Source organism: Colius striatus, chromosome 1, assembly GCF_028858725.1.
Source record: "Colius striatus isolate bColStr4 chromosome 1, bColStr4.1.hap1, whole genome shotgun sequence".
In the NCBI taxonomy this organism is placed as follows: Eukaryota; Metazoa; Chordata; class Aves; order Coliiformes; family Coliidae; genus Colius; species Colius striatus.
The window spans coordinates 78,310,145-78,330,482 of record NC_084759.1 but is presented as its reverse complement, the minus strand read 5'-3'; the positions used below and the strand labels follow the sequence as shown (position 1 = coordinate 78,330,482).

The 20,338-nt window shown below is 36.5% G+C and overlaps 1 protein-coding gene across 3 annotated transcripts in view; it reads left to right on the top strand.

Moving 5' to 3' along the window:
- The window catches only part of CTPS2 (CTP synthase 2), an 83,555-nt gene that overhangs the window by 26,479 nt on the left and 36,738 nt on the right, over window positions 1-20,338 (top strand). For all 3 annotated transcript variants that reach the window (XM_061999106.1, XM_061999096.1, XM_061999115.1), the window contains exons 10-13: window positions 1,284-1,372; window positions 2,162-2,256; window positions 3,078-3,140; window positions 3,736-3,779. In XM_061999106.1, the coding sequence (XP_061855090.1) occupies window positions 1,284-1,372; window positions 2,162-2,256; window positions 3,078-3,140; window positions 3,736-3,779 (291 nt within the window). The remainder of the gene's footprint in view (window positions 1-1,283; window positions 1,373-2,161; window positions 2,257-3,077; window positions 3,141-3,735; window positions 3,780-20,338) is intronic.

The window sequence follows — 20,338 nt, the reverse complement described above, 5'->3', positions numbered from 1 at the left end:
ATGATATGTAAAATAATGTTGCCTTTAGCAAAAACGTGAAAGGCACCAAGTCTGCAAATGAGTGGTTAGCTTTATGTGCAGCTAGTCTTAAGTTCAATGGGGCTTTTACATCAACAATCTTGTACATTGATTGCTGGAACTCCAGTGCAGTGCTGAAATATTAAATGCAGTAGAAACCTCGTCTGTTACCTGCATCTGCTAACCTCATTTTTAGCATTGTTGTCCAAAGGCTCTCCTTATAATCCCGTGTTCTGAAGGAACTGTTTAATTTTGCATGTGACATCCAGCTCATAGCCTAGCATCCATGTATCTGAATGATGAAATGTTGATGCTGCTTGAAGTGATGAATGTTCTCGTTCAATATGTTTGGCAAAGAAACCATAATTAACTTCAACTGTAATTAGTTTTTCTTTCCAACCTCCAAGCATGATAAAGAGTCCTTTTCATTGATCCTGTACTGTCCTACTAGTATAAACCAACAACGTTCATAAGCTATTTTTCTGTTGTATTTTTTTAATGCCTTCTGGAGCACAGGAAAAGTAGAAAATGTTTGCCAGGAGACAGTCCTATCTGGAAAACTTTCAGCAATCTTTTGTCGGTTTCACTTCTCTGCAGACAGATGAGTTCTGCTGTTTCAGCAGCATACTATTATGTTATTCTGAGAAAAAGACAGACAAAACCAAGAATCCAAGTCTGATCTTTTGTGTCCACAGTGCGGTACATAGCTGACTCATTTGTTTTAGTGGTACCTGAGGAGCCATGCTTATTCATGGCAGTAGAGATTCTAACTCAATTTTTCTAGTAAGAGGTAGATAATGAGTCTGCCTCTCTACAGCTGATGATATCATGATGGCCCCCTTTCTTATAGGCTACACAGTGCAGGTTTACTCAGATTAGATAAACCATGATGCCTAAAAGCTAGGAAAATCAACACCCTGGCCATATCTTGTTTGGGTATCAGGATAAGATCAGCACCACCCCTTCATTGGCGGCCTGATTTCCATAGGAAAAAAAACCTGGATACACAGTTACTGAAGTATTCTAGCTAGTCTGCTTACCTGGAGGATAGCAAAATGAGGACTGGAGGCAGGCAGAACTTTGGAGCTACAGGCAAAGAAAGGGGATTGGATTGCTGCACCTAGAGCAAATACTGGGCCATAATGAAGTTGTTTCAGGCTCATTGGAAAATAATAGTAATTTGTCCTAATGCTTTTAAAAGTTGATTATAAAGTGTATAATGCTCTTTCTGTGGAAGAAATGACTTGCATATTTTTCTTTGTTAGTATATAGATTCTACAGAACTTGAGCATTCTACAGAAGTGGAGAACTCGGTGAAATACCATCAGGCATGGCACAAACTTTGCAAAGCAGAGTAAGTGGCATCAGGTATTCTAGATCCCACATGCAGACCGTGGTACTTGTTTCATGTGATGAAAAATGCTTCAGTAAATAATTTCTCCATGCATCCAAACTTTTGTTATGTAAAGGGATAAGTGTGTATGTTTGGTGGCAAGCTGCAGACGTAGAAAATTATGATATCAACCTATATAATGGAATCATAGAGTCATATCCTCAAACTCTCTTTAGATAAATAGTGGTTGTTTGGTTGTTGGGTTTTTGGGTTTTTTTGGGTAGCTAGACTTTCTTTACTGTGCAGATCAGTTAAAGATAGTGAAGGGTAGTTACGTACAAGCTTAGTAAATGCTGGTGAGACTGCAAACGTGTGTTAAGAACCATTATCAGGATTTCAGTTTATATTTGTAAAGGGATGTTGTTTGTTGTCAAAATGTATTTAATTTCTTTAGGATTACTTAGTAGAAAAAGTTTTAATGTTAAGATCCTAGAATTGTGAGTATGTAGATATTTTGTTTAAATGATACATATTTAAGCATAGGGAATTTTATTGTGAAGCATGAAATTTGTCAGAGGAGAATTGGAATGGGAAGATGAGACACATCTCCAAATTTAGAGCTAAATTCTCTGTTATGCATGATCGTACACAACATGCCTTTCATTCATTGTGCTTGCTTTGTTATAACCTCAAAAATCTGTATTTGATTTGTATGGACTTCCTACACTGGCTTGATTCTATATATTTGTTGCTTTCCTACACTGGCTTGATTCTATATATTTGTTGCTTTATGTGTGGCTGTCATTACAGTGGCATTCTGGTCCCAGGAGGCTTTGGAATTCGCGGAACTGAAGGGAAACTCCAAGCTATTTCCTGGGCAAGAACAAAGAAAAAACCTTTTCTTGGTAAGATCGTCAGAGTAAAAAAATATTGTATTTTGAAGGTGTATAGCAAACTGATTGATTTGATTAAAAAAAAAGGCCAATAAACACACACTGGGAAAGGATCCCGTCCTAGGGAAGTGCATGTGCTGTTGAGAATATTTGCCTTGTGAATAACGCCAGGAGCCATAGTCATATACTACATCTGCTCTATAGGAATGAAAAAAAAAAGGCTACCCCACTCCAAAGGTTTTATTTGCTGTATTCACATTCGGTTTGGACAGTCTTTGCTTCTCACTGTAATTAAATCAACATCATTATAGATATTAATCATTGTGCAGGAAGCATGGATATCTTTGGAAACATTTGCTATATCAAATAATATTTGTTGATTTACTGGTATATTTCATTATGGCAAAATCTAAAGATGCCATCTGGCTTATAAACTGAGGGCTGTTTGTGGAAGTGCCTCTGAAGCTTTGATAACCACATTTTTAAGAATTTTGTAACAGACTACTTTGACTAGTTGCCAAAGCAACATTTGTGTCTGGATATGGTTAGGCTTTCAGCTTCCTTTTGTCTTTAATTATTGGTAAGATAGATGGGAAGAAAAAAGAGAATTTGAAAATGCTTAAAGCACGTAATTGTGTCACAAGTATTTACAGTGTGCCAAGTTTGAAGAGTGAGTTTAACATTGAAGAGCATTTTTGTTTCAGGTTTTTGGTAAGTCTGTCTATGTACACTGGGTACCAAGGTTTCTAAGCAGTCAAGTTTAAGGCAAAACAGCAAGTACTTTGTCAGTCCTGTTCTCTGTTAAGTTCTAGGATTTTTGTTTTCTCTTCTAGGAGTTTGCCTGGGAATGCAATTAGCAGTTGTGGAATTTGCAAGAAACTGTTTGAATTGGAAAGGTAGGCTCGATATGCTAGTGGGAATATGATCTGCTTAGAAGAAATGTTAATTTGTGTGAAATGTATATCGGTAATTGGAACTGTTATGTAGGACCTGTGATCGCTAGGTACTTAGCTTTTGCAACATGATCATTTTCATCTAAGCCACCCTGTGCTACCTTTCTGAACAAGGGATTAGGAACCCTTATTATGCAGATTTATTGAAACCTGCTTCTTGATCTAATGAGTGTGAGTGTTCTTACAGTTCACCTCTGAGATCTCTTTCTGGAGTGTGCAGGTGTTGCAGAGTAAAAGAGGAAAAGTGTTTTTCTCAATTGCTTTCATTAGTTGGAGTTGCCAAATCGTAGTCATTGCAGTAGTAATACAAAGATATTTAGCTTGCCAATGAATTTCTACCACTAAGAGCTGAGAGGAAAATGCTTTGGGAAGTAGGAAAGGGAATGTGTGTGTGACTGGGGTTATATGATTCCTGTGGTTGCTTTGAAAGTGATGCAGTATGAGTTTTGACATTTAAGATAGTAGCTTAAATGTAGACAAGCCCTAGTATATGTAGAACAATGGAAATGTACTGTGTTTGTTTTGAACTTTGTTTCAGATGCAAATTCTACAGAATTTGACTCAGACACAAAAAACCCTGTTGTAAGTACTGATTTTTCTTTTTTCCTGCATATGTTTTGTGAACAGTTCTGAGCTCCCCAGCTCAAGAGAGATAGGGAACTTCTAGAGAGAGTCCAGTGCAGGGCCACCAAGGTGATCAGAGGACTGGAGATCTTTCTTATGAGGAGCCAAGAAGCCTCCTGGGGCTGTTTAGCCTGGAGGAGAGAAGACTAAGAGGAGACCTCATTAACACTTAAAAGTACCTGAAGGGTGGATGTCAGGAGGATAGGATGACACTTTTCTGTAGTGTCCAGTGAAAGGACTACGTGTAATGGACATAAGCTGGAATACAGAAAGTTCCACTTAAAAAAGGAAAGACTTCTTTACTGTGAGAGTGAGGGAGCCCTGGCACAAGGTGCCCGGGGAGGTTGTAGAGTCTCCTTCTTTGGAGATTTTCAAACCTGCCTGGACATGTTCCTCTGTGACCTAACGGAGGTGAACCAGCAAAGGTCTGGACTATATGATCTCTAGCAGTCCCTTCCAACCCCTACCATTTTATGATTCTATGAAATCTATGATTCTATGAGCATACATCTTTTGCTAAAAGGGAAGTTACTTCTGTGTAAGTTAAGATCATTCTATATTTTTACATGGTAGGACATGAAGGCTAATCTACTGTCCCTATTCAGTATTGTTTAAAAAGATATTTTCTTCTAATAGTCCCTTGCCTTCACTTGCTCACTTCTATGATTTGTCTTAGCTTTTAATTTGTAATTTTGTAATATTTTCCTCTGCTGTAGGCTGATGCTGGGAGTAAACAATAATTATTAGATTGTCTTTAATAGACAATAAAATGTACAATGAATCTGGAAAGTGTAACACAAAGCTATTACAGAAAAAAAGAGAAGATGATTGTATGGAAACTTGTTGAAAATTTCCTGTCTTTCCTTTATATAAATGGTATAAATAACCACAACACCCCTTCTCCCCCATGCATCTCATAGTCCTCCTTTTGAGAAAAATTCTAATACTGTAGATATGACAGGACTCTGCTTCATATGCCAATGGTAGAATTTTAGAGTGCAGTTTTTCTAGGTAACTCCTAGTTAAAGAGATTGTGTTATCATGTTTATCATAATGGCAAAACTTAAAAATGTTGAGTGAGAGAGAAAAAAGGACAGGAAAGAAAACCAGGAATACGTGTGAGAAATAAACTAGTATCTTGGTGTAAAATGTAAACATCAATTCTAGTGACAAATAAAATGGATTGCTCATAGACCTACTGCTTCTGTATCAATTTCCTTCAAAATTTTGTTGAGATTTGTAAGTAAAATATGGTTTTGCTTGTTTTTATGTATTTTTATCTGAAATGTGCAAATAGGAGGTTTTGTCAAAGTTGTTTTATATTCATAGGAGAGAGAATCTAGTTGGAATTTTTGGAGGTAAAATTTGAGACCTTCAGAGTTTCAATGTGAAACTTGGTGACAAAACTTGGTGACATTTTGAAATGTCCCCAGATGAATAAAGGTAAACTTTGCATTTGACATCAAATTTGTGGGCTTGCTGTGGTAACAGGTCTCCTCCTTTACATTTCTTGAATGTGTGCTAAGTCATACCCTTTTACTAGAGGAATCAATTTAATAACAGCAATATGTTGTAAAACATGGAAGATGTTGAAAGCTTACTGTAAATTTTTTGGGGAGCAAGAAGGTCAGTATGGAGGACTGATTCTGGGGCATCTTAGTTTCTAGGGTTTTTTTGACACCCGTTTTATTTAACTTCTGATGACTGCATTTCAGCTAGGTATCTTTCAAGATGCAGTTAGGTGGTCAGGAGAAATTGTGCTTTGGAACTGCCACTTTCTCCCCATTATTCTAAAGGTTTTTCACAGTAGCTGTCTTGGATGCAGAGCTCCACACCTAGCTGAAGTCAGAAACATGGATGTTTATGTGCTGCAACTCTACCAGCAGCTGCTTCTAAATAAATTGTAGTGTGTATTAGTACAATGTATCTATGAGAAAATGTTATGCCCTAAGTAATTAACTGAATGATTTGCAGTTTGTGTTCAGTGGCAGGTAAGGTATATTTGTTAGAGAGAATGATTTGGACGTAAAATTAAGAAGGTGGAGTGAATGTATGTATCATGGAAGATTAATAAAGTGTTTATAGCTGAAGCAGTATGTTTGCAGTACATATAATGGATATTCTTTTTTTGTAAGCTGTATTAAAGTTCTGAAATTGGTTATTATCAGTCATAATTCAGCATCTTAGTATTATCTCAGTTCTGAGTGAGAAACAATGTAAATCATTCCATAGGGAAAATTCACACTATCAGTAATTATAACTGCTAAATAATCTCTCTTAGCAGAGTCCATCTTGTGCTAAAAACTGTTTAGATATTCTATATAATAACAAGTCAGCAAGGTCATTAGGAAGAGAAGCAAATGGTGAAGCCTGTGAACTACTAAACTGATGTAGATGTTTTATTATCTAAGAAAGTTAATTGGAAACACCGTAGAGGTACTGATAATATCTTGTGATGTCACTGTGTAATTCAACCAAGTGCCAATTTAGTACTAAAGCAGTGTAGTTTTCTTTGGTTCCTGCTCCTTTGGAAAATGAAGAGGGAGAAGAAAGGCGCTGGTGAGGCAGTAGCTCTATTTCCTGTTGTTTCTGAGAAAAAAACCTAAGAAGTTAAAATATGTAGTTGACAGAGGGACTCAGGGACAACCATAAAATATGCAGCAACTTGCATCCTTTCTTAATTTGCTAAGCATTCGAATACTCAGGACTGTACTCACCAAAGGTGATTGTTTCTTCTAAAGTACATATAAAACATCTTGTTCTACTTTGGTTCCCTTTTGTTGGCATCTATGGATATTTAAACTTTTTCATTAGAAATGAAAATTGAGATCGTAAAGTAATCCTGTACTCAGAATGAAGCTTCCAAAGGAGAAAGAGGTGTCAGAAATAATGAGAAATTATGTTACTGGCAACTGTCAAATAAATAACACAAGTTATTGTACTATGAAAGAGCAGTGTCTGCATTAATAAAAAGTTTTGAGCATCGTTAAAGATTTTTATGTGATGAGGCAATTGTGCCTTTGTTCTTTTTGAGCAGTAACAAATGCACAACTGAATGTGTAAATGTTGAGAGTTGCCTGCAGTGCTGAATATCTGTTTCATTTTTCATGTTTCTACTGACTGTCATTACAACAATGTTGCTCAACCTGGATTCTGCAAAACCACCCACGAGTAACTTTCTATAGGAGGGAAATCCTGTAGAACTGTGTTGCTTATTTTGAGGAATACTGGTGGCAAGTATATTAACATGTAAATTGCTTGCAAGTGTTGTAGAGTTAAGCTTTCAAATACCTTGGAAAAAATGGTAGTCTGCATACAAAGAATTGGATGTTAATGACTTAAAACCACATTTTTGGCTGTTTTACATTATTAAAATAATTTAAGGAAAAAATTCCTAAAGCTGACTATCTATGTAATGAAAACTTATAGGAAATGAGATCTACTATTTAAAAATATTAACAGTAGTGATTTATATATAAGCTGTGTTTGAGAGATCTGAAGTTACCATTAGATACTTGCATTTAGGCTTGAACTAAAAACGTGTACTTTGAACAAAAAAACCAGCCAAACCACTAATATGGCAATTACCTGTATTCAGCAGACCATATAATTTACGCTATCAAAATACTACTGTGAAGTTTTGACTTTAATTCCTCTTTAACACACGTTTGATTTCAGTAGGGAAAATGAAGGAGGTACTTAAGCACTGATAACAGTCCCTCAAGTTCCTGATCATATCTTGATTGATTATTTGCAGGTCGTGTTCCTGTTATATATTCTTAAGCTTTCTGCTTTAATTTCTAGCCTTTAGGATGATAATGATAGAGAAATCGTTATTGTCTTTTGCAGGAAGATAACTGTTCAGAAAAATAATGGATTTCTTTGAGAGTAATACTTGGTATGAGTTTTCTGTTGCAAATGATAATTTTTAAATTAACTCTTTTAAAGGGAAACTGTATAGTCTGTGAACTGCTCATGAACTGGATTCATTGGATCACGAATGAATTATTTGTTTTGTTCCTTTTCCCTCATCATCTTCTACAATTAAACTTGGACTTATTTTTTAGATGAGCCCTTTAATTACATTATTTGCCTTTTTTGCAACTATATGTAATACTGTTCTAGAAAAAAAGAGAAGACTTTCCGGAGATAATTGTAATGCTTTTTAAAAAAAAAATCAAAAAAGCACCAATTTTAATTCTAATGGTCGTTTTTCATGACCTACTGCATCTTGTCTAGGATCATGAAACTTCAGGTATTGTACTGGCTAAAATAAATGCATTTTCTATAAATGAAGAAATAGTGCAGAAATAGGTTTTGCCAATAGGTGACGCTCTTATAACATGCTTATTTCTTGATGCCCATTTTCCTATTCAGGGTATCAGTAACCTGACTGAGCTTAAAAATGTCTGAGCTTGTCTAAGAAATAAAAAGGAACAGATGTCACACCCATGCAAAAACACCTCTTAAAATTCTCTGATTTTGCTTATATATGTAAAGTACCTAATGTATCTTAGTTAGCAAATGTGCGAGGGATATATTTGGTTTTAAAATCAAAGCATATTTAGAATATATTATTCTCATATACCAGAAGAAATTAGTTAATATTATGACTTTATTTTCTTCCATGAAACATAACACATTTTAACAAGTGAGGTGTTTGTGTAAAATAATGGCCCTGGAGCCTGTTAAAACATTCATATTGTTTTAAAATATGGTTTCTGAGACTTTTATTCATGTGTCACTGGTGTGGTGTATTTTGTTCCTTATTTCCTGGAAGGGAAATTCAGGGCTAGAAACCACTGCAGTATGAGATCTTGAGTGCACTTGGTAGGCTTTGCGATTAAGTTCGGTCTTTAAGTCCTTAAGTAACACTGAGATCTAACTGATTTATCAGGATAATGGATGATGTTGGTATTGAAATTCTATCCAAATATCCAAGTTCTTTAGTAAGATTAGTGCCTAATCCACTGAATTACTTGTCTTCAAAATTCCCATTCTTCTCATTTCTCTTCTTTTTTCACTAATATCCTCTTAAAGCAGGTAACAATGCCCATGAATTACATGTGTGAAAATACATATGTCACAGGGAATCATGCAGTGAAAAGGTTAAAACTGCGCAAAATAAATGTAATGAAGTTTTAATTGCAACAGAAATATCTTGCTCTCTATACATGCTTCTGTATTCCCATTTACAACACTCATTAAAAAAATTGTACTTATGTAAATGTGATTTAAAATGAAAATATAATATACAGTCATCACACTTGACATTGTTCCTTTGTTACTGAAAAGAAGTAATTTATGCCTTATAAATGTGAGCTCTGTACTGTATGAAGTGACATCTAAAGTGAGTGATGAAACTGAAATTGGAGAAGTTTTGGATAGGATATGCTAGGGGACATTCCTCAAATGGAATGATACATCTTTCCTTTTGTGTGTTTTAGAAACCATTTGGTTTGGGTTGCTCTAGAGGTCCTAATAATAGCTCCAGTAAAATAGCCTTGTTAAATGAGACTTTCTCAAATGTAGCGTGAAATAGAAACAGCTAGTTCTGTACTAATGATGAGGCAGCATAGTGGGAAAGTGTGGCTAGAAAATGTGCAGGGAACACAGGACAAGACACACTTTGTTATATGTCAGACCTTTATTTTGTATGTTTTAAAATAATGACAAATCTGTGGGCTTAGGTGTACATATAATGTACACGAATGTCAGGCTCTTTTGCTTCAAAGCAGTGATATTCATTCTTGCAGATACCTTACTGTCCTGTTATCTTTTTTATAAGAATCACAAACTCTTCAAAGCTGACACGTCCGTCATTATTTTTGTCCATCGATTTAATTATGTTATCAATTGAGAATGAATCCTGTTTTTATAGGAGAAGAAAAAAAAAGAGAGAATGAGATAAATAGATTTTCATGACTGTTTTCCTATGAGGAATATTGCCAAGAAGTGACGCAGTCAATAACAGTATTACTTAAAAGTGTTACTGGTAGTATTGTATTGACCAGTTTTACTGGTCAAACTAGAAATACAGTGCCTGCTGTTGCCTGCCAAAAATGTTAACAAAGATATGATAACCATTTGGGAAGTATCAGGTGTTATTCAGGTTACTTCAGTCTTGCAGGTGAATTTGGAATTTAGCAAACAGGAGGAGGTAGAATAGCTGCAGCATGTACATAGTCATCTAAGAATATGCACACCACCTACTGCTTTATTTTATACTAATTTGGGCCCTGCATATACTGTTTCAAAATGTTTTGCTACTTTCATTAGGCTTTGGGCTAGGACCTGAAAGTGTCTTTCCCTCCTGTTTCCTCCTCTTTACTAGTAACATTTTATTCACTGTTAAAAATTTCTTGCTAATGTATTAAATCTAGTTTAGATGATTACCTCTTTTTATTTGTTTTATCCAGTACGACTGTGTGTAACATCCTGGTGCACTGAATATTCTATTAACATCCCTGATCAGACTAGTTAAATAATATAAAACCAGTTTTGATTTATAATTTATATTTTGAAAAGATTTTCTTTCTTCATATATTTTGACTGTGCATGTTTTGCAATGTCCTGTCCTGCTTTTATGTTGATTTATTGTGGTGCTATATATTTTTGCAAACAGATTAAATGCTAAATTGTGTACAGTTAATATTAAAAAAAAATATATATTTCTGAATTTGCCATCACATTTCTTATTAATTTTTGGCAATTAATTTATGACATGTTTTTTAAGGGGAAAAAAACTTTTTGTTTTGTGAGTTAGTTTATTTATGGGTTTTATTTTGTTTGCTTGTTTTATATTAACTTGTTAATAGTAATGAAGTGTCTAAATTGAATTGCTGTAGTTCTCAAAACACCGGATTTTTCTATAGAGGTGTAACTTCTTTCAGACCTTTAACAAAAATTGCTTTTGTCAGATATCCAAAACACAGTAAGTATGGATTTATCTAGAAGCAGAATTTAAATTGAGTCCTAATACAGTTTAGGAAAGGTCTGTCAGAGAATAGATATGAAATCAGAACCTAAATTTTTTTCCAGCTACAGGAAATGGGTATTTCTTTCTCTGTCTTGGTGACATCTCTTTACTTGGAATCTTTCTGGAATGGTGAACTTTTTAATTTGTGATGCTGAGTATTTAATCTAGATAGAAATTCTCTGATATATCTTAATTTAAAATTTATCCTACCAATCTACTTTATTTATAGATTTTTGTATGTATTTTCTAAATACAAGATTTATTATTTAGACTGAAACTAAAATTATTCTGTGACTCAAATGCAATCTTTTAGGTGAAATTTGGCTGACATGAGGAAACCCAAACAAAATAGCATCTTAGATTTTTGTGTTTTATTTCACAGACCTTTGTTATAAATTCCCTACTCAAATACCTGTTTAGATCTAATGTTCATTAATGTGAATTAAATTTTTTAAGCCAATTCTTAAATAAGGATTGTTTATGGAATCAGTGAAAACATTTGAGCACATAATAATTAGCCTTACAACATCATTACCTCTATTTCTTTTTTCCTATTCATTTCATAGGAAGCACAATGAATAACAGTGACACTTACCTTCAGGTACTGTGCAAACCTATTCTGAAGTAGGCTTTTCAGCCCATCAATGGTCAGGAAATGATTACTACCCTCCGTTATAGCATACTCAGTAAATTGTCTCAGAAGGTTATCACCGAGTAAATATTCCATGTTTCTCTGATGTTTTCTCGAAGAATAACTACAAAAAATGCAGACAATAACAATCCTGTGCGTCAGAATTTTGAAATACATCTGACACTCTGTTCATTAGTTTACTAACCATGTGAAATGATTAATTCTTAACCTAGATGAAAACAGTTGTTTGGGGTTTTTTTTTTCAGTAAGACGGAAGCAACTCACCAAAGAAAAAACCCAACAACTCTAAGTTAGATTTGAAACACCCAATAAGTTTTGGTTATGCTTACCTCACTCAAGATTCAGAGCTTTCAAGTGTATCCAACAGAAGTGAGAGTCTCAGATTGGAGCAACCTTTATAGTTGCTTGCATGCTCCACCCTAATTATGAAACTAGCATTTGTCATTGAGTCAGTGCACTAGTTCTATTGTGTTTTCAGTAGTCAAAGGAATAGGATACTTAAGCAGTAGAAATGAGTATTTTTGTTTTTGATCTCAGAATAAAAAATATAGAGCACTGAACTTGTTGTAGGCTTACTTGGTCTTTATAGGCCATCCTGGAGAGGTTTTCTCTCTTAAAGTTGTGCATTTTACACTTAAAGAGGTACCACACCCAAACAAATCTGAAAAAGGCTCCTATGGTGTTATGTATAGCATTTGATGTTATAATGGACTTTTGGAAAGTGGTAAATATAAATGTGTTTTTTAAAAGATCCAGATAAATACATAAAATATGAAGAAGCTACTTGCTCTTTGTGTGAGCTGATAATCACCAATGTCACAGCCAATTCTCCAAATTTTGTGCTACTTAATAGCATGGGAGAATGGTAAATTTCCTCTGGGATAAAATTTTTGTTGCTGCTACTAAGAATCAAAGCATTCCATGATGTGAATGGAAGAAGACTGAAGCATTCTAAATGGGAAAGACAAATCTAAGGTTCTGAAAAGTGGTTGCTTCTTGGGAACACCTTCATAACTGAGTATTGTGTTATGCAGGTTCTGAAGTCATGTTCCAATGATGATCTGTGGAGCAATTCTGAGTGATATCCAGTCTGTGGTTGATGCTTCATGACCCAACACTGCTGGATTTACAACTGGCTCTGGCTGTGGTTTCTAATCTGCCTGACGTCTACTGTTGGCATTTTACTTAGTACTTAGCTCCAGACTCACTGGATCTTTCACGCATCACTTACTGAGAATCAATCATCATTGTGTTGCTTATAACTGAGCCAAGAGCTTTGTGGGTCTGTAGGAAATTGAGGGATCGGATGGGATACTTTTAGAACTGGAGGTGTATGGGTCTAGGGTTCCATGACAGGTAAGTAGGAGGTTTCCTGAAAAGATTAGGCAAGCTTTGCTGGATGAATCATGTAGATATATACCTTACATTAGCAGCCTGCTTGCATGTGCTTACACTCACTTCCCAAAGTGTCAGAGAGGATAGTGTTAGAAGTGGCATCCAGAGATCATATGATTCATTCTTCCCTTTAGTCTAGAGTGGGATCACCGGTATTTATGTTGGATATCTGCTTAACAATTTCTTAAGTGCCTTAAAAGTGAAGACTCCACAACCTCCTTATCTGGTCTGGTCATTGTGGTTCCTTATCTTACTATTAGACAATATTACTATATGTCCCTATGCCTTGCTGCACTTAAGCCCTTTGCTTCTCTCTCCACAGACAGGGAGAACAAGCATATTGTCTTTCTTCTTGAAATGGTCTTTAACATATTGGAGAAGTCCCTTGTTTTCTCTTTTTGGTTTGTTTGTTTGTTTAAATAGTTGGTAGTTTAGTCTACCTTTGGGAGTCCTGCTTCTTGCATTTATTCATTGTTTCTTGACTTTCTCCAATAGATTCCCATCCTGCTTGAGATGCTCTGTCCAAAGCTGTACAGCTTGTTCACCATTCTGGGTGCTCATGGCATTGCAGATTTAAATGATGCCTGAAGCACTTCATTGATGAAGAGAACCTCAGGTCATTTGAATACTTAAAGAAATGTTTCTCATGGTGAGGCTACCACAGACAGAAGCCATAGGCAAGAAGAATTAGCAGATGTGGTGCAGAAGCCTTAGCAGATAATCTGATCGTGCACTACTACTAAAATTTCACCATCTACCAAAAGTGGAAAACAGGATGGAAGGAGAAACTGATGGTTGGGTTTCCTGTTGTTTGCAGAAAGAAGAGGAAGAGAAATGGACTTATGATTATCTTAGTGTCTTGAACGACAATAGAGTTCATGAGTCTCCTTCCTTGGAAGTCTTCAAGACCCGCCTGGACATGTTCCTATGTGACCTGATCTAGGTTGACCTGCTTCTGCAGGGGGGTTGGACTAGATGATCTCTAAAGGTCCTTTCCAACCCTACCATTCTATGATTCCATGATTCTAACAACCTGTATGTCATTTTACAGGGAGGTGGTAGGCTACAGACCTCTAGTAGCAGAAGACTTTGTCAAGTTTCTTGACATGAGGTCAAATACACTGATTTCCAACTCAGCACAAAATCTTGGCATTGAAGAACTTTGTCCAACACAATTGAGCGCTGAAGCTGGAAATGAGCTTTCTACTGTGCTTGGCTCAACAGAAAGTCGGGAGCTACTGCTGTCATCACTAGCAGAACATTTACTGCTGCTATGGTGAAATGGTGGTAGCAATGAGAGTCTTGATGTAGAATTCACTGAAAGGGGTTAGGACAAGTCCCCTATACCAAGGAGGGACATGAACTCTATTGTCATTCATGACACTAAGATAATCATAAGTCCTTTTCTCTTTCTATTCTTTCTGCAAACAACAGGAAACCCAAGCATCAGTTTCTTTCTCCTTCCATCATGTTTTCCACTTTTGGTAGATGGTGAAATTTTAGTAGTAGCAGATGATCTGCTAAGGCTTCTGCACCACATCTGCTAATTCTTCTTGTCTATGACTTCTGTCTGTGGTAGCCTCACCATGCTTACTGATTTATTCCTTTTGGAAACAGTGTCAGGAAGTGTCTCTGATGTGTATTATTGATGTTACAATATTTGAGAAACATTTCTTTAAGTATTCAAATGACTTGACTTTCACCAAAGACACCTCCCTGCAGTACTGAGATGCTTAGTATTATGGAAGAAGAATTGCATTTTGAGGGTTTACAACTCAAGGGATTCAGCACATTATCCATGTATTAAGGGTTCATTGAAGAACACCACCTAATTGCAAAATAACATAACCAGTTTTACTGAAACGTCTTTCCGTGGAAGTGAGAGACCAGTATCTGGAAATTTAGGTGACTTGCTCAGGAGTTGCACTAGTGCCAAATCTGGGAATGAATCTGGTCTTCTCAGATCAGCTTTATTCACAAAGCACTCTAATCCGTTAGAGGCTATCTGAATGAAAAAGTGTCAGAGTTGGGATCTGTAGTTTTCTCTCTTGATTTTGTCCTCATTTGGACTGCAGTGCCCGCCTTCAATAATTTGTGTGGCATCTCTGAACTCTATCAGAATCAGCAACAGAATCAGTTTGACAGACTATAGTACACCGTCTTTGCCAGAAAACCTCTTTGTAAGGAAGAAGTGCTACTCTGAAATAGGTACTGTTTGTCCAGCACAACCCAGGGATGGCAGAATGATACCCAGGGGTAAGGAATTCTGGTTGCTGACCAACAATTTCAACAAAAGTAGAGGAAGAAGAGTAGCACTTGGTACTAAGCTTTGACGTCTATGCAGACTGACTGCTAGTGCAGAAGCAGCAGTTCAGCTTTGGTTACAGCAGTTTGTTGCTCTTTCCTGAATGTATGAACATACGTTCCGACAGTTTATGACATAATTCAGTTGGATTTGCCCTGAGCTAGAGAAATCATATTAGTAAACACCGTATCCTTTTGGAATTGACATTTTTATTGTAGCTTAGATACAAAGCCATTAGCAAAAAAAGAACTAGGCTGATGGACGTGTGTAAGTCTGTTTAGGGATGCACATCACACACAAGTCCTTGAGATGATTGTGTGTCATTTTCTTTCAGTGACGGTGTTGACAGATTCATTATTCACTGAAAGTTGGTTTGCTGGCATATTTTGAGTAAGCAATTCCACTTGTATTGGAGGGTAAGAGAATATAAGCTGCAGAGATGACTGAGGTTCAGGCATCCCTGCTAGTGGTAGGAGTGGTGAAGCTTCTGGCATCATGATTGCATGTTCTTCATGCACAGTTAATGATGGATTAAGTGGGATAATAACTCAGAGTGCTGTCTCTTTTGCCTTTGTCATATTCTTCCTGCCACCATTGATGGCTGAATGGTATGTGAATTTGTACTCCTTGTTTACCATAACATGCTGGACTAAAAACTGGGTTGGTCTACAAGTAGATTTCTGTGCCATTCACTGACACTGTTGGAAGGGACAGAGCACCTTCCACAGGGGTGAGGCTGTCAGCAACTATCTCAGTCATCCTCTTTAATCCCCTGCTGATGGGTTAACGCCCTAATCCTCCAGTATTTTTCCACCTTCTTCGGTGTATTTTCTTGTAGCATCACCACTGTTATTTGTTTGTGAGCCCAACTACTTTAAAGCTAGTTGAGGAATCTTCAGGTTTACTCAAGGTTTTATCTCAAGCTTTATATTACAGCCCGACCACGGTATAGAAATGTCTACTGTGCAAGGTGAAGTTGGCTATAAGTGAGAAAATGTGTTTTTAGATGTTGTGCGTTTGGAAAGAAGGAATGGGAGGTCATTTTGTGCTGAGTATTCACTTATTTCTACTTGTATGCTACTTGTGCATCATCTCTAGCTTCCAGACATCACTCACTAGATCAAAGCACTTTGTTAACCTTGGTTACTTTCTGAATTGTAAGTGGAAAAGATGATGAGACAGTTTAAGTAAACTGATCTCTACTAGGACCTCTGTGAAACATGTTTCCTTATCTGGTCTGCAAAGAGATCTTGCATGGGTGTCAGGTGTGTTTTCTTATTAAGTAAAGAAGCAGAGCAGTATTTTTGTACAACGGTAGTATAAAGAATGTACATGTATGTATGCCTGTTACAGACTACCAATCCCCATGCTGCATCTGGAATATGAGATATGTACAATAATAGATCAGTAGGAATACATTTTTTGAAATAGCTGTACTGTAGATAATTTTCAAATAATAAAAGGAAAGCAGTGGAAATGCAGATGTCTTTTGGTACGCTGTTGTGAGTTCATTTTGGCTAGAGTTCTGCATAGAGTCAGTCCTGCAGCAGCAATCATCCTCAGACATTCTTGCACTGTCTGCAAAAAGGAAAAGGCTTTAAAGTTGTGATATTAATAGTCGATCTACTACACGAGACCTTTCTCAAGGTATTTGTTGACAGATGTGAGAACTAACTCTCTAGGAGAGCTGTGAGAGCTTTTCACTGTTTTCAGTGCCATAGGTTCTTACTGTCAGGCTAGGAGGAGACAAAGGGGAGAGAACATCCAGTTAACAAATTTTCTGAAAAAGATCAAATAATTATGGATGAGAAGTTCAGCAAACTGTGCTACAGCCATTGCAGAGAACCTGACATTGCTTTGAGGTATGGAACTGTTAGACAGAACTTGAGGATGGGTTGTAAAACCCTTTATGTGTCACAGGTGATACATTCCTTATGTTAAAATTGCCATTGTTTGTAAAACCTCCAGTGATGACGTGTAAAAGGGGTGTCTCATCTCACAAATTAAACTTGAACTAAATGGGTTATCCTGACAAGAGTTTCTTCTAGGCCCTACCTTACACCTAATGAGACATTGAAGGTGTCTCCCTAAACAGGACTGGGTGCGGCTTCTGCAGAAGGAATTATTAGGATGAGACATTGTTTGTAGTCAGGTTTAAATTGATGATGTGTTATTAATTGTAGCTATATGTGTCAACTTTTGCTGTCAAATGTACACATCTGGTAGACAAGCTATTATATCACTGAAACTTCCTGTGATGTAGATATTTTATGTTACATGAGACAGTTTTGAGGGAGGATGTGTTTCGAGAATTTTTATTGTTCCACTTTCTGAACCTTGGCTCATGCAGCAGTACAATAGGATCAGTACTGCCACAGATGACATTTCAGTTCATGTAGTTACTAAAGCCCTAAACTTTTTGATCCTTCATAAATTTGGATTTATTTTTTTGGAATGCTTAAGTCATCAAAAATGCATAAATGTCTATTCCAGCATAGCACATGCAGATTTATAGAGGAGTGATGTCTGGCTGAGTTTCACATACAGCAAAGTAAGTATAAGTAAGTTAATGTTGTACACAGAGCATTAGCAAATTCATTGTTTCTATGATAAGATTAGATATTCTGTCAGCTGTCCTTTGACCTTGAAGATGCCTGCACTGTCTAGATGTCTCAGCTGTATCTAAGAACTCTTCTTCACTCTGAAAATGAAATTGATCAGGAGAGATAGAATAGAGGTCTGTAGTTTGTTTTCAAAGCATTGTTGTTTCTGTCAACAATGCAAACCAGATGGGCTGTTCAAAAGAGGTCTAAAGGTTCACCTAATAAACTATATGGGCACATAGTGTAGAAATTACTTGGCACTGAGATTCTTAAATCCCAGTGTGAAAATACTAGTAAGAAACTCTTTTGCCTAGATTTTTCTTGCCTAGAAATACCTTTAATCTCTTTTGATGCAAGTCCAGGACTACTGCCTATCAATGTAATAATTGTACTAGTGAGTCAGAAATTACACATCTGGTTATCTTGGTCCTGGAAGGGCCTCTTCCATTATATATTCTTACAATCTACTTAATATGATTTGGTAGAAAGAGACCTGATAAAATGAGAATCGGTGACACTTTCTTTTAAAGCAAGCCTACAGCTTGAGATGGTATGATGATGTGATATGATGCTCTTGAATGTCTTTGTGTACATGAGGCAAAGACGAGGAATCCTGGGTTCTGGCTTGTCCATCTAAAGAATAGGAGCTGGGAGAATGAGTCTTCTGAATTTTTGACCAGTGAGCACTTTTGTGTGGATGTGTTTGTACACTGGGTAGGGACTATTGGCCTTCAAGTCCCTAGAAATCAGGCGCTGAGGTCTTTTATAAGAACTGTGCTGCAATGACCCTCTAGGTCCCTGTGACCTTGTCCCAGCTTTGCTGAACTTGCTGGTGACATAGAAGGGAGTTACTGAGACAGTACCAAGTAAAGGTGCTTGTGCTAGGTAATGACTGTTTACTACTACAGGACCAAGGAAGTTTGAGAAAAGCAGCAGCAAATCATGAGAGATGCTCTTAGGGAGAAAGAAATGGAGATAATTTTGCAAGACTTCTTTGGTAGCAACCTCTGAATCTCTCAGTTCAATTATTTCTTTACCTTCAGCACTCTGTTAAAACAACTAAATCAGCCTTGCTGGCCTGGCCAGACTCAAATACGGAGACAGAGAAATAAATAGCATAGTGGTAAGAACCTTGGAACTCTATGATGATTTCTCTCTTTCAGAGAATTATTTATATGCTTTACTTAAGCTCCAGTAGTTGCAAATTCCCGGTCAGAAGTCTGCAAGTATGCCATGCCATTTAAAATCAGATTGTTAATGTTATTCATGGATATGTTTCATTATCTATGTGAGACATAGCAAAAGTGATGTTACGAAGTAACTGCATTACCTTTGGCATACAAACCCCTCTTCTGTTAGCACTTTGATGTGTTGGTTTGTATATATAATAGATACTCTCAAAATTCTTTCCAAAGGAAGACGGTCAACATGTTCTTTAACTAAATTACCATGAAAAACTTTGTTTCAGCTCTCTCTGATACAACAATTTGGACAATGAGAGCAAAAGGCAGCTAGAGAAGTCTCCCCCCGTGTCCTCTTTTGACCAAGTCAAGAGTTACCTTGCAACATGAGGGAGAACCAGATGAAATCAGAGGGGACTAATCAAGTTTATGAGAAGAGTAGCTGTTCTCTAACTAACAGTATAGAACAATGGGTTATCTAAATACTTTATATGTGATTATGACTTACTGAAAGGAATGAACCTATTGCTGCTTAATAAAAAATGTAGTCAAGATGTTTGCGTACCTAACTTAATTTTAGATTTTCTAATTACCTATCGTGATTACTAAACCAAAGCCAAATTATAGTGAATTCACAAGGAGTAACAGCATTAGTAGTTCAGAAGTTCTCAGTTTACACAAATGCATCAAATGAGCTGTTTAGAAGCAACTGTAAAACAGAACTTCAAAGAAGTAGATTTGCATTTTGTTATAAACTGAAATTAACAAATTGTCTGTCAGTCATTACTCGTTTTTCAGTTGTGCTAGTAAAGAAACCCATCTATGAATTATGTTGAATTTAACATTCAACCTTGAAGGCAGTTTCATTTATTTTAGGTTAATGGCAGTCTTGCCTTCTCACAGAAAGGGTATGCTTTTTGCTTTTCTTTCTTTCCTGTAACACACAGAAGATCACAGCTAAGCTGTAGCAAATTACAACTTTAAGAAGTTTCTTGGGATTGCTAACCAAGAGTGGTGAAGACTTTATAAGCAAGTTTTAAGTGTCTATAGCTTGTAAGAATATGCACGAGGTGCCGTTTGAAGTGCAGCCTTAAGGCTGGCATTGCTTTGGAACAGACCTGTGCATGCTATGTGGCCTTTGTGTATCAGAACTTCCAGAACATCAAAAAAGGAGAAACATTGGTTTTCCACTGAGACATTACTAAGGCTGATTTTTCCCATCCCCTCTGAACACTCACATTCTATTGCCCATTACCTCCTAAGATTAAAAATCCCTAATATCTAGCTATGAAGAATCTGGAATTATGCATTTGGAAATAATGAAAATATATGAATAAATATACTTGGTGATCATTGCATTGTGGCTAATATATAATGTAGGTTTAATTAGCTGTGGCTTCCA